This window comes from Hippocampus bargibanti, linkage group LG04 (genome assembly GCF_051943395.1).
Source record: "Hippocampus bargibanti isolate YZ-2025 linkage group LG04, ASM5194339v1, whole genome shotgun sequence".
Classification (NCBI taxonomy): domain Eukaryota; kingdom Metazoa; phylum Chordata; class Actinopteri; order Syngnathiformes; family Syngnathidae; genus Hippocampus; species Hippocampus bargibanti.
This window is the reverse complement of record NC_142737.1, coordinates 14,358,028-14,371,480: the sequence shown is the minus strand read 5'-3', so window position 1 is coordinate 14,371,480 and position 13,453 is coordinate 14,358,028. Positions and strand designations below refer to the sequence as shown.

General features: G+C 41.1%; 1 protein-coding gene across 5 annotated transcripts in view; it reads right to left on the bottom strand.

Annotated features, from left to right (window-relative positions):
- Positions 1 to 13,453, bottom strand: part of LOC148899148 (proprotein convertase subtilisin/kexin type 5-like) — a 99,910-nt gene that overhangs the window by 58,457 nt on the left and 28,000 nt on the right. For all 5 annotated transcript variants that reach the window (XM_088994206.1, XM_088994205.1, XM_088994209.1 and 2 more), the window contains 4 exons: positions 13,185 to 13,273; positions 12,124 to 12,296; positions 2,755 to 2,967; positions 297 to 397 (listed from right to left, as the gene is read on the bottom strand). In XM_088994206.1, coding sequence (XP_088850332.1) covers positions 297 to 397; positions 2,755 to 2,967; positions 12,124 to 12,296; positions 13,185 to 13,273 — 576 coding nt within the window. The remainder of the gene's footprint in view (positions 1 to 296; positions 398 to 2,754; positions 2,968 to 12,123; positions 12,297 to 13,184; positions 13,274 to 13,453) is intronic.

The window sequence follows — 13,453 nt, the reverse complement described above, 5'->3', positions numbered from 1 at the left end:
GACTGAATACGTTGACTAAAATGGAGATTATGGAGTCTCATATGCAGCCCGATTATAATCCACTATATTCACCTTGTGACAACTTTCGACTAAGGACAGTAAGAAAAATGCTTACTTGGACACTCCGTGTTAATTGGACGGAGCACGGTTCTAATGGATCGTTCAAATCAAATGGATTCTGTGACAAACACAAGACTTCCGGACATATGATCTCCCTCACTCCATCAGTGAAACATAAGAATGTCCGCAAAGTGAAAAGGGATGAGGTGAAAGGGATGCAGTTAACTGGATCTTACTTGGCTTCCAGAGCCAGAGCGATGATGGCGGCGGCCATGGGAGCTGACGCCGACGTACCCGTGTGACTGTCCGTGCAGCGGTGCCTCAGGTCTGTTGTAATCTGCATGGTGAGGGAGAAACTATGGTGATTCACGTGAAGCCTCAAATTCTGAAATATAATGACTCTCTACACCCAACTCTGGCAAATAATTTCAGCCACGGTAGTTTTCAAATTTGAAGTAAAAAACAATCACTGTTATTGTGGTTCACGTACAGCAATTTGAAATTTTGGTTCGGACTTTAGCATCATGGAATTTCACAAGTTTGATTTGCTTTTGTGGGCCCAATAAAATTATGTGATGGGCCAGATTTGGCCCCTGGGCCTTGACTTTGACACGTGTAATTTAAACCATCAATCCAAGTTTAGCTTTTAGAAGACATGTGCTACCAACTGATTTCACTGACACCAAATTACTGTCCTACTTTTATAGTTAATGCTGCAGATATTGCAAGTTTCCTGCGCCAAAAAAATGGGCAAAAATTCATGGCAGAATGGAAGATGCATTTGATGCATTGGAAAAATGTTGATCGCCCATTCACATGCATTGAATTTTTATATTCATTGATTGAGATTAATCAAAAAGAAGGGATAAGATAATAAACCTAAATTGATTTTTTTCAGAAAATGCTTTGGAACTTTTGCACAGCCACCTTATTTCAGACCAGGTAAAATTTTGTAAAGCAGTTTAATTTCAAGTGTTACTTGGTCAACATTTGGCCAAAAAGAATTGTCCTGAGCTCTATTGCTGACAAGGTGCAAACTGGAAGATGTTTGAGTGTTAAGGCGGTTGTGAGCGTTTATGCTGTCAACGACTCAGTCGCTTATAAGGACATAAGAATTCGGAGGCGCTGCTGGAAGCTAGATAATCCCCAGGAATCGCTAAGATCAATTAAGAAGCCTTGTATGAAGCCTTACACAATTCAAATAAAACATAATAGTTCTCAGATTGTTGATTTTGTGATAAAAAAGCTCTACATTAAAGCCAGTCTCATTGAGTGGCAGACGTTTGTCAGTGTCTCTTTTGGGACAGGGTTTGTTCACTGTTGCAAACCGTTGCAAAGGCATCCACCATGCAGTTTTAATGGTTGAAAAAAGATTTTGTTGTTGCCGTCAAATTTTGAACTGCTTGAGATCATTGAATTTGTTGGGAAGAATGTTGCTGCCATTTAGAACCCTGAACAAAGCCTGAAGAAAAATATAATTGGCTATAAACAAGCAAACACTTTTTGTCACTCAATGAAATACGGCCTGGAATAGATCAATTTTTCAGGGCTTAATTGTCATTAAATCAAACAAATTTGTGGGAAAAACAAATGCCTGGCTTGGCTGCACAGCTGAGTGTGGATGTTGCGAATCACAGCAGGTCTCGATCCTTAACATCCATGATAAGCGAGGGTTCATTGTAGTTGGATTATGGTCTGCTTTGGCCAAATCATATGGATTTCTAGAGCAAGGCAGATTTTGAGTGAAGAGAAAGTTTGGCTAGCCCCTCAACTGAGCCCTGATCAAAGGGCCTTTGCTGGACTGAAAACTTGGAGGGATTATCCCCACACAAACACACAAGTACTAAAAATGTGCTGCAGCACAGAATGCCTTTCGAGTAGATTAGAGTGACTGGCAAAAAAATTGCTCATTTGTACAATGCAACCGGGTTACTGTGTGGTTTCGCTTGTAGCATCGGTGCGAGGAATGTAGCGGGACTGTGCCAGACCTAGTAGCTAACATTGGCGAACTGGCATTTTTCATCCCTGTGAACCGTGGTTACAATGCGGTGGAAATGGTAAGAACTAAAAGAAGTCCAACAGATTTGTGCATTGGAAGATACTTTTATTAAAGTATTTTCTGGTGTATAAGGCGCACCGGAGTATACTGTGAGGGACACCCCCAATGAATGGTGTATTTTCAAACTTTTTCCATATATAAGGCGCACCGGAGTGATGAATGAAAAAAGTTTTCCAAATATAATATATAAATATAATAAAGTTTTCCAAATATAAGGCACACCGCATTATAAGGCACGACAGCAGAGGGTTGGGTTATGCACTACATCTTCTACAGGGGGAAATGGAGTCGGTGGCTGTTGACAGTACTTGCGAGACCTATTGTGGCAATATTACTTCAGACATGAGGCACACCTGTGTATGAGGTGCAGAGGCATCTTTTCAAGAAAATATTTTGGTTGCGTCGTATACACCGGAAAATATGGTATATAAAATTCATGGCCCTACTTCAACCTCCCATTCTATTCCAAGGTCCTAACCTGAAACCAATGGCTAAAACTCACCACAGGCATTTGAAACCAATCAGAGACCACTTTGTTCTCTGACTGGTTACTGGTTAATTTGCCGCACAACCAAGTCTGAGTAGGTGGACTTCAGAGCCCGCCATTACTCCTCCAACGGAAGGTTCAAGCTTACAATTTTCCGGTCGTAGTTCTCGCCGCTGCTGTAGGTGGTGGTGAGTGTGGATGAGCACTCCTCCAGGTACCAGGGCTTGCGCCCGCTTTCGGCCGTGCTTGAGATGGAGATCGTGTAGATAGAGTTGGTGTAACCATCGCAGGAACAGTGGTCACGGCTTCGGCCGCCGTTGCCCGAGGCCCACACGAAGATCGAGCCCCGGCCCTTCCTTCCCTAGGAATTGCGGATAAAAAAAAACAAAAAAACAAAGGTTGCTTACTTACTCATCATTCACTTTTAGGGATTCGATAAGCGATGTTCAGACGGAAGCAACAGCCTCTGTGGATCGATAGTGATCAAGAAAAAGAAGAATCATCTTCATTTGTCATAGAGACACACAAACATGAAGTTTGATCTCTGCATTGCTCCCATTGTTGTCAATGACAAAGCAAACACACACTGTTCGAAGCACACACTGGGGCAAGGTTCTATTTAAGGCCCCGGGGAGCAGTTTGTTGGAGCAGTGTCTTCCAAAGTCTCTTGAAAGTGAAAGATCAAAACTCTGCGGTGAGGTTTGAAAGGGGGTAATGTAGAATTTTTTTGCATTACGTACTTGTTCACTGATGCATTTTCCATTGAATCTGGAACTGTGGCTGACAAGATGTATTATAGCTTTAACAAATAATTCAGCTGTAATACTCAAAATACATTATTGAGACATCTCTGGAAGAAATATTAAAATAATGTTTTTTTTTATGAGACAAAAAAAGAGTCTCTGAGAAGCAGTTGTGGGAAATAACAAATACATGTGTTGCTGCGGTAATTTCCAGTCATTTGTACTTAAGTGTTTTTTTTGACAACTTTAGTTTCACATCCTACCTTTAAAAAGTACAGTACTGAGTAATTCAATATGTGTACCTTGTACTCCTTACTTTGTCAAAATTGGCCTTTTACTTTGAAACATGACAACATATATTGAGAATATAAATTTAACCACATTTGCGATCTTGATTAAAAAGGGTTTTAAGGTCCTATGAGGTAGAAATAAATCAGGCACAGGGGAAACATCAAGCAACGTAAACCAACAACATAGTCGCATCAGAGGGTTCCCCATCTGTGGCTTGATTTAAGAGAATTGTTTGATATTGTGTCGGAGCCAAGGATTTCCTCTTAAAAAGCAAGGGTCTCTGGCACTCAAAATAATCAAACATGAGCAAAGGAACAGATTTCAAAAGTATAATAATAATAATAATAATAATAATAATAATAAAACATTCGATTTCTAAGCACCTTTCAAAACTCTCAAGGTCACTTTACAGTCACGGGACAGGTTTTCCTACTGTAATCTAATTTTAAGGCTTGAAAGTTGTTATTTTGGAGTCCTCCCAAATTGGTGGGGGAAGAAAAACCTATGCAGACGCAAGCCACTTTGTTTAAATAAAAGAAAAAAATACACACACACACACACACACATGCACCCACGCACACACAGACACACACACACACACACACACACACACACACACACACACACGCAGACACACACACGCAGACACGTGAACTTTTACTTCACTCATTCACTGGCAGATGTGCAAAAAAATTGCCCATTCAAGTGCCAGGGTTTTTGTCATTTTCACTCAAATTCCAGGACCCACAGAACATTGAGTATTAAAGGACAATCACTTTTTTGTTTCTTAACTGACATCTTAAAAACGTTTTATAGCACCTAAAATACCCAAAACACACAGGCTGATGTTTTTAGTCAAATGCAAAACACCAATAAAAATGACTTAAATTGTCCAAAATCTGCAAAAAAATTGAGCTGCGAATCGGGCATTTTCAGAAAGTCCCGCCCTCAGTACGTGACATCACGCCAAGACGTCTTGCCTTGCTCGAGAATCAAAACAATGGCTTCAGATTCGGAGAATATGCTTTCTTGTTACGCATCCAGTTATGAATATGATTCAAGTAGTTCTGAAGAGGAAAGTATAAATGTTTGCAATCGATCAAAGATCAATCTTCCGGGTCATTTTGAGTGATCAAGACTGATGTGTAGTGTCACAGAAAATGCAGAAGATGGCGGGAGAGCTCCGTTGAAAAATAGGTTTATTATTTAGCTTGGAATTTTTGTCAAAGAATATCAAAGAGTTGTCTCGGTGTAACATACAACGATTCACCATTGCGTTATTTATGTTTTCCTTCGAATTTCGCCATCAACACGGATCAACACGAAGTTTTCAGACCAAACAAAGTCCCGCAAAATGCATTGAGGTGATGCAAGGTATGTCCTTTCACAGTCAGGGGCGTTCCTTCAGCGCGAGTCTTAAAACGTAAAATATAGCTATATGCGGTGGAATCTTTGTAAAATACGATCAGTAGAAGTCATTTGAAGCGATTTTACAAATTATGGACACAACTTGTCCGGAGACATCGGTTGTCCTTTAAGACTACATAAACATACAGTACATTGTTAGAAACATTCGACTCTCTTCAATCATCAGGAAAAAAAGTTAATTCCTAAATCATATGGGTCTGGAGTTACATGAGTTTGAAATGAGGGTGGCTGTCCAAAATACAATGCAATACTTACAGATTGGTTTATATAGGGATTTAACAGCTGAAGCTGGAACAAAGCGTTAAAATGAACAAAGGGAAATGCTGCCTCCTTGTGGAAGGTTTCAAAACATTGCCAGAGGCCATGGCGAGCCCTCTATCGGCACCCAAACAGAAAAAAACAAAACCTGAAAAAATTTGGGAATGGAGGTCTTCGTCATATTTTCTATTCCCAAATACATTTGTGAATGGCAGTGAGGAAAAGAAGAAGATCTGGGCAACACAGTGGGTAAAGCGGTTAGCATGTCCACCTGGGTCAGAGATTTACCCGGACAAGTTTAAATAAAGAATTTGACTCAGGGAAGTTTGTGTTTGAGTCGGCGGGAGTTTGGTCTACCTCTACCAGAACAATCCATGCCAATTGCTCTGCAAATCACACTAAAATCGTACTTTTATTGTTTATATATACAAATTGCAAGAAAACCACTGCCCCCCATATTTGCATGGCATGACCCCATTCCGACTCTTCATTCGGGAATTTGATTAACTTTTGTTGAGCTTTGAAACACAGATATAGTGGGGCCTCGGTTTACGAACACATTGCCTTATGAACCTTTCAGTTTACGAACGTTAAATTGATGAAATTAAACCTTGCAATGTGCACTACTTTTCGGGATACACACCCACCACGGCTGGCAGAGTGATCTTCGGATCTGGCGGAGTGATCTTCGGATCTTCGGCGGAAGCACACGACCGAAAAGCGCTCCAGCCGGCGCACCTTTCCACACCCCCTCTCTCTGAATGCACACGACCACACCACAGGCTCGTGTTCAGCCGAAGAAGACACAAAACAAAATCACGTCGAGGAGAAGAAGGAGATACAGTAAAGTCTCGTTATATCGATATTCTCGGGAGTCGGAAAAAATATCGATATAACCGGACTATCGATATATCCGATCCTGCGGCATGTAATTTTTTTCTTTGCGTTCATAGAAATAGTATCGTAATAAGCAGTACTATCGATATAACCGATATCGATATAATGATACTTTACTGTAATTGAAAAACACGAACGAGGTGTGCGTTTGTGGCGTCACAGGTGCACACCGCGGCTTTCAAGTGAATCTCAGCCTGACACATTTCGCACGCTGTGTGTCACTTCCCTGAGAGTAACTTTCTACTACCATTCTACAAATAAAGAGCTCGGTACCGTCCACCATTGCTACCATCGTTCACAAAAAGCTTGACACAAAGGCGTTATTTTCTCGATGCTTTCACGTGACTAATGACACCGAAATTGTCACGTGCGAGTTGACAGCTGGGGTGGGGCCGCCGCTCCTGACCTCCGCCAGCCGAAGAAGACACAAAATAAAATTACATTCGAGGAGAAGAAGGAGATCATTGAGAAACACGTGGAACGAGGTGTGCTTGTTGATCCCCTAATCACCGATACTGGGACATTTCAACGAGTCGCTGTCACCTCACCAGTGACATGATTACGACGCCTCGCGCCTCGCTGTGTCTTGGACTTGCCACCATAAGAGTTTCCTTCGCTCGAAGTTATTGTTCGCTGTGATCACATAAGTTTGTTGCTTTCCGGGATCGCGAGTGTGCCATTTTATTTTGCATAGCTTGATAGGCTGGACGGATCGCCCCAGCCCGCCTTTTTTGTGGCGTTTTATTCCGGCTCCATGGAATCATCGGACTCGCGCCTTTTGTTGTAATAAAATCTCTGCCAGCAGCTACGGGACTTGAAGTGGACGCAGATGACATCGAGGAGCTTGTTGCTGACCATAATGAGGTCCTCAACACAGAGGATTTGATTTGCCTTCAAGAGGACAAGCAGAATCAAGCCATTCAGGAGTTGATGTGCAGGCTTTTATTGAACAGTTCCATCCAGAAAAGACTGGCTATGAGTATCATCAACATGATGAATGATAATGTGATGCCTCAGTTTCGTAAGACCTGACAAGTCAGAAAGCAACAGGTGTCAATTAAGAGCCATCAACAGCCATCACAAATTATCCAGTGCAGTGTATTTCTTTCATTACAATACAATATTTATTATACGTAGAATAAGATATATTGTGTGTAGTTTTAAGGCTTATTTAGTTAAAAATTATATTTTATGTAGACCTGGGAACGGATTATCTTCATTTGCATGGTTTCCTATGGGAAATTAATTTTTGGGATACAGACTTTTCGCCTTACACACTCTGTCTGGGAACCAATTAAGTTCGTAAGCCAAGCCCCCACTGTACTCATAATGTCTGGTAACAAAAGTCGCAGACGCTGCAGGTGACAATATGTTCGCCTGGGCCATGACACTTATTACCACTTCCCAAACTGCCTTTTGATATTCTAAAACATTTCGTTCCTAAACTGTTTACTCCCACACCCGAGCTTAGTCTAGCCCCCTTCTATCCTACCCCACTCTTGCGGTAAAGTGATTATTGTGGACTTCAAAGAGATCTCCGCTGGAGACGGCCAACACCCTAGCGTGCAGACATTTGGGGACACTAAATAGACTCATGTCTAGATTGGCCCAAATTAACTGAAACTTGAATCATGATATCAATTTGTTTGTAGATTTCTCTATCAACCTCACAGTGCCTAGGTGCAAGGTTTGATTCTGTCGAGTTTGCATGTTATTCCCGTGCCTGTGTGGGTTTTTTTCCGGACACTCTGGTTCCCTCCCACATTCCAAAAACATGCATCGCAGGTTAGTGGTTCTTAAGCTGAGATTGATCAAAACTAAAAGGTTCGGTGAATCGGTTTCAGGGGTTCAGCAGAACCTCTGCAATGTGACTTAACATGTTAATTTTTTTATGACATGCCCTGTCCAATCAGTGCTATGGGAAATGTAGTTCACTTAGTCGTCAACATGTGATTGTTGTGATAGAACACTGTCCAAAAAAAAGTATACCGTATTTTCTGGTGTAGAAGGAGCACCGGAGTATAAGACGCACCCCCAATGAATGGTGTATTTTCAAAGTTTTCTATGTTAGGCGCACCGGACTATAAGGCACACCTTCAATGAATGAAAAAGTTTTGAAATATAATATATAAAGTTTTCCAAATATAAAGCACACCACATTATAAGGCGCTACAGTAGAGGCTGGGGTTATGCACTACTACTATAGGGGGAAATAGAGTCGGTGCCTGTTGACAGTAGTTGCGAGACCTGTTGTGGCTTTGAAGAAAATCAAGGCTTTTGGGTGCGCTTTATCCACCGGAAAATATTATATTTATCTCTTTAATTTTTTTTAAGAAATGCATTTTTAATGTCTTGAATTTGTAAATAATTCAAGATATTTTTATTGGATTGGCTCGGACATGCCCGCAGTCCTCGATTAGAAAATATTTGGATGGATACGGAAACTCTATAATTGACATCAGTGCTGCTTTTGATATTTGATATTTATTTCTTGAATATGTCAAGACATCGAGATTTGCAGGCATTGTTGCATTGAGGAGATAGAATGCATTTTTCATCACTGATGACAATCCAATAGTGCGTTTCAAAAACAATATGCCAAAGTATATTTTTATGGTCCTTTTTAAAGCCTTGCCAAACTGCAAAAATTTAACCCCCATAAAGACAATAAACACATTGGAGGCAGGATTTTATCACCAAGACACAAAATGCCACTTGTTAATTAGTGGAGTTGATCCATGCATGTGATGCATGCAGTAGACACATTGTCAAATGCAAATACAAGAGGTGGGAATTCTGCTAATGCTGAACTTTGTATCCATCGATCTCTCCATCCATCTTCTCGATGCAAACCAGTGTTTGGGAACAAACAAGCATTCACACTCACTTTCACGCATAAGTACAATTTAGAATGTTAAACAACATATATGTGGATGGAATGTTGAAAGAAATCAGAGTATCTGGAGAAAATTCAAGTGAGCACGGCGAGAACATGTAAACTCGACACACACGAAGGCTACAGCCCAGTTGAAATTCCCAAACAGAATATGGCCCCTTCAAGGTTTTATTGCAGAGTTTTGCAAGAAATACTTAACTAATGATTTCTCCCCACTCGTGTGAACACTTCAGGCAATCTTCAATATTTTCCTTAATTTCCCTGTGAATAATAGATGACTCTTAATGACAAGCGTTTGCATCTGTTTTGCATTATTTATTATGCAAACCATATTCACTAGCATCTCCATTTTTCAAATTGTCTTTTCAACTCAAACTCAACCGATCCAAGATACGGCATTTATACACACAGCCGTTTTACACTGTTGGGAATATTTCCTAGATTTATTTCTCCATATTGGATTTGGATTGGATTTGGATTTGCCTTTATTCGTCTCACAGTGGAGAAACTTACATTACACATTCTTCGAATCACAAACTTTGTTAATATGTGAGGTGTGGCTCACTTACCAAAATCTTAAGTTTACATGGAGACGTCTGTGTAAATGTATGAAAATTTAATCTTGGCATACAAACTATTCGGGATACACACTGAGCCCCACAATGAGTAATGTGTCGTTCGCAAACGAGCCCTTTCTCCTAACAAGAAAATGGCAGCCGACTTGTTTTTGTCCTCTATTCCCCGCCCCAGTCTTCGGTTAAAGCCACGTGATTGGTCAAGAACGCAGCAGTGAGGGCGGGGGGGGGGGTTAAACAGCTATCCAGGGCCCAGGATTGGAAGATGCGGGTTGACATTGGCCAGCAATTGGTTTTCCCAGCGAAGACTGTAGCCACCACCCTAAGACCAGACTTGGTGCTCTGGTCCCGTTCACTCAAGGCCGTCTACATCACAGAAGTCACAGTCCCGTGGGAAAACTCAGTTGAAGAGGCCTATGAGCGCAAGAAGCTGCGCTACACAGAACTCGCAGTGGATGCGCAACAGCGAGGATGGAAAGCCAAGGTCTATCCCATTGAAGTTGGATGCAGAGGGTTTGTGGCTTCCTCCACCATCAAACTGCTAAAAGACCGGGGCATCCATGGACAGGCTCTGCGGCACACAGTTAGATCACTCTCTGAAGCGGCAGAAAGAAGCAGCCACTGGATCTGGATGGGCTCATAGGTCAGCAACCTAAGACCCCTCCAACATCTGATTGGGACACAAGCGCGGGCATGGGACACAAGCGCGGGCGTGATCCATCCACCATCGATGAGGGTGTCTAGTGATGAAAGGCCGAAACACCCAATGATTCTTTGGACCACGACTGATGATGTGTCCCAAATTCACAACCTTCCCATCCCTGAGGCACAGCTCCCACACCACTCTCAACATCAAGGCTAAATCTCTTGTGAGGACCATCCATTGGCACAAACGGATAGAATAACATCATGTCCAGTGTGTCATGACTCAAACATTAAAGAGACAGGCAGACGACATTGAGAGTTTCAACTTTGAAAGTTCAAAGGCAGTTAAAATAGTGAGAAAATGGATAGAAAACAGTGAATTTTGGACTTGTTCCAACTTTGATAGTTCACTGCAAGGTTAAAAATAACCCACACAAGCCATCTGCACACTTGATGAAAAAAGCTATCAACCCAGCTAAACAGAAGACAACAATTGATGAGGAACAGGATAAAATTATCACAGAGAAAGCACCTATAAGGTTCATTCCTCAAGATGATGAAAGAAGAAGGTTACGTTCCTCATCAAGTGTTGCTGATGAAACCGGCCACTCCATTCCATCAAGCCATCAACGACCATCACAAAGGTAAATAAAACGACTTTATTAGAGTTTATTTATTGAATTATAATACCATAGCACATTTTTATACATAAAATAAGGTATATTTTGTGTAGTTTTAAGGCTTAGAAAATTAGAAAGTAGAAAATTATGTTTTATGGGTACCTGGAAACGGATTATTGTCATTTTACTGATTTCCTATAGGAAATTAATTTTTGGGATACACACTTTTTACCTTACACACTGTCTGGGAACCAATTAAGTTCGTAAGCCAGGGTATCACTGTAGTAGTGAATGAGTTAATCAGAACATTTGTTTTACTTGCTTTGTGATGCACATGCTCTACAGTATTTAGCACTAGAGTTATGATGAGTTTAAAGACTTCTCAAAGGAATATCTTGATAAAAACACATTTTCAAGTGTGTAAACAGCATCTCTATGTTTGTATTTACATTCACTTCTATTTCTGGATCTCTGTGTGCGACATCTACTTTGTAAACATCGATGCACAATCTACTAGCTTGAAGCATGTGCAATGGTTCTTTTGTTTACAGTCACGATCAGCTGTTAGCATTCCTTGCTAACATTACACCGGCTCCTGGAGTGTGACCTGACATTCCCTCAGAGCTGAGGAGGAAGAGACTGGGATGTCATGCTGGGAAAGAAAGTTGAGCAAGGAGGAGACTTGTCCGCCAGTCCTCATAACTGTGATCAGGGGGAACATGGGGTCTTTTTCCAGATAATGGGCTTGCAGCACTAAACCGGCATGAAAGGAGTTGTGACTAACAACGCTAACATCGGACTCAAACCAAGAAGCACTGTATGAATATCTGTAGCCTTTACACATTTTTATGGGTATTATTTTAACATTTTGGGCACGTATCTTGTTTGTTATTTTTTTTAAACGGCTCAAACAACAAACTGAGAACACTTGCAAGGAGCTGCTGTTAGACACAACCCAACACCCGACAATGTAGCCAAGTAGCTCTACCAACTAATGTATTCACAGTACAACACAATGCAATTATTATACCTAAAGTCAAACTCCTGCTGGATTTTTTTCCTCATGTTAGCATATTTTCCCCAGATATTGGATGCATGATTCTAATACTCCTGCACTTACAGTATTCTTCATTATTTGTTCTTGCAAAAAAATACTTTCCTCACCATGCGGATGCCGTTTTCAAAAGCCTGCCTGGCCAGAGCTGCAGGTCCATCTACCGTCTTGCCATCATCATCGGGCCCCCAGCTGGCACTGTAGATGTCAATATGCTGCGGCTGCAAGCTCAGCGACTTGGCCTCCACCATGTCCGTCACATCCCCATCTAGCATACGCACACCTGATGCAGATGGCAACACACCGCAAGGGATGAAACGGGTTACTGATAAAGTACAATAAAATTTTTAGACCATGTATTACATGAGTAAAGTACTATGCAAATGTCTTAGTTTGGTCACCAAAGCATAAGAAACAAAATGTTTGTTTAATCTCATAACTCAGGACCAGCTCTATGACTGTTTCTAAAATTTCCTCAGTAAATTTGGTGTATGTCATGGATATTGTTTAAAATATAACATAATTCTCCATTAGTCGGTTTAGCGAAAGATCCAATTTTATTTGACACCAAGAAAGCAAACAACAAACCCAAACAATTGATTATGACTATAAACAAATTATACTATATAGCTCAATTGCAAATTTCCCCACGGTGGGACTATTAAAGGCATTCTACATTTATGTATGGTATAGAGTACACATATGGTGTGACTAAGCGGGACACTTTCAGTTGATTTATGACCTGCATTACCCAAGAGAGGAATTGAGTCAACTTTCTTCAAATGTAGTTGGGAGTCTCCTTGAATTGCTTGAATTTTGCTGCAGTAACTTGGCACTTGCTTGACAATTCAATGTTAAGATTTGAGACTTTCACCTTCCTGTATACAATATTACTGACACTAGCATCTAATGATAACATCCGCATTTTGCTCACTCCAAGCGTGGTGTCAAATATCTTAATAAAAATTGTGGACATCTCTCCTTCAATGGGTGAAATGGAGTCAGTGGCCGCTGACAGTAGTTGAGACCTGTTGTGGCTCAATATTACTTCACATATAAGACGCACATGTGTATAATGCGCAGGCTCATCTTTGGAAGTAAATCAAGGCTTTTGGGTGTCCCATATACTCGGGAAAATACGGAAAATACAATTAAACCCAAATAGCCTCACCTCCTATTCTGGCGTTGTAGGCAATTCCGACAATGCAGTGCGAGTTGTTTGCTGACGCAGCCACTTCTCCTGCACACCGTGTCCCATGTCTGGGGAAGAGACCACATGCAAGTTATTGCACCATTTAACACATGGCGAGTCACATGAGGCCACATGTGTGTCTACAACTGCAATACTATATACACATATATGCTAACACGGCAACACAAAAATACACACCTACACAGTAGAGTAACATACCACAATCAATGATGCAGTGACAATGGGCA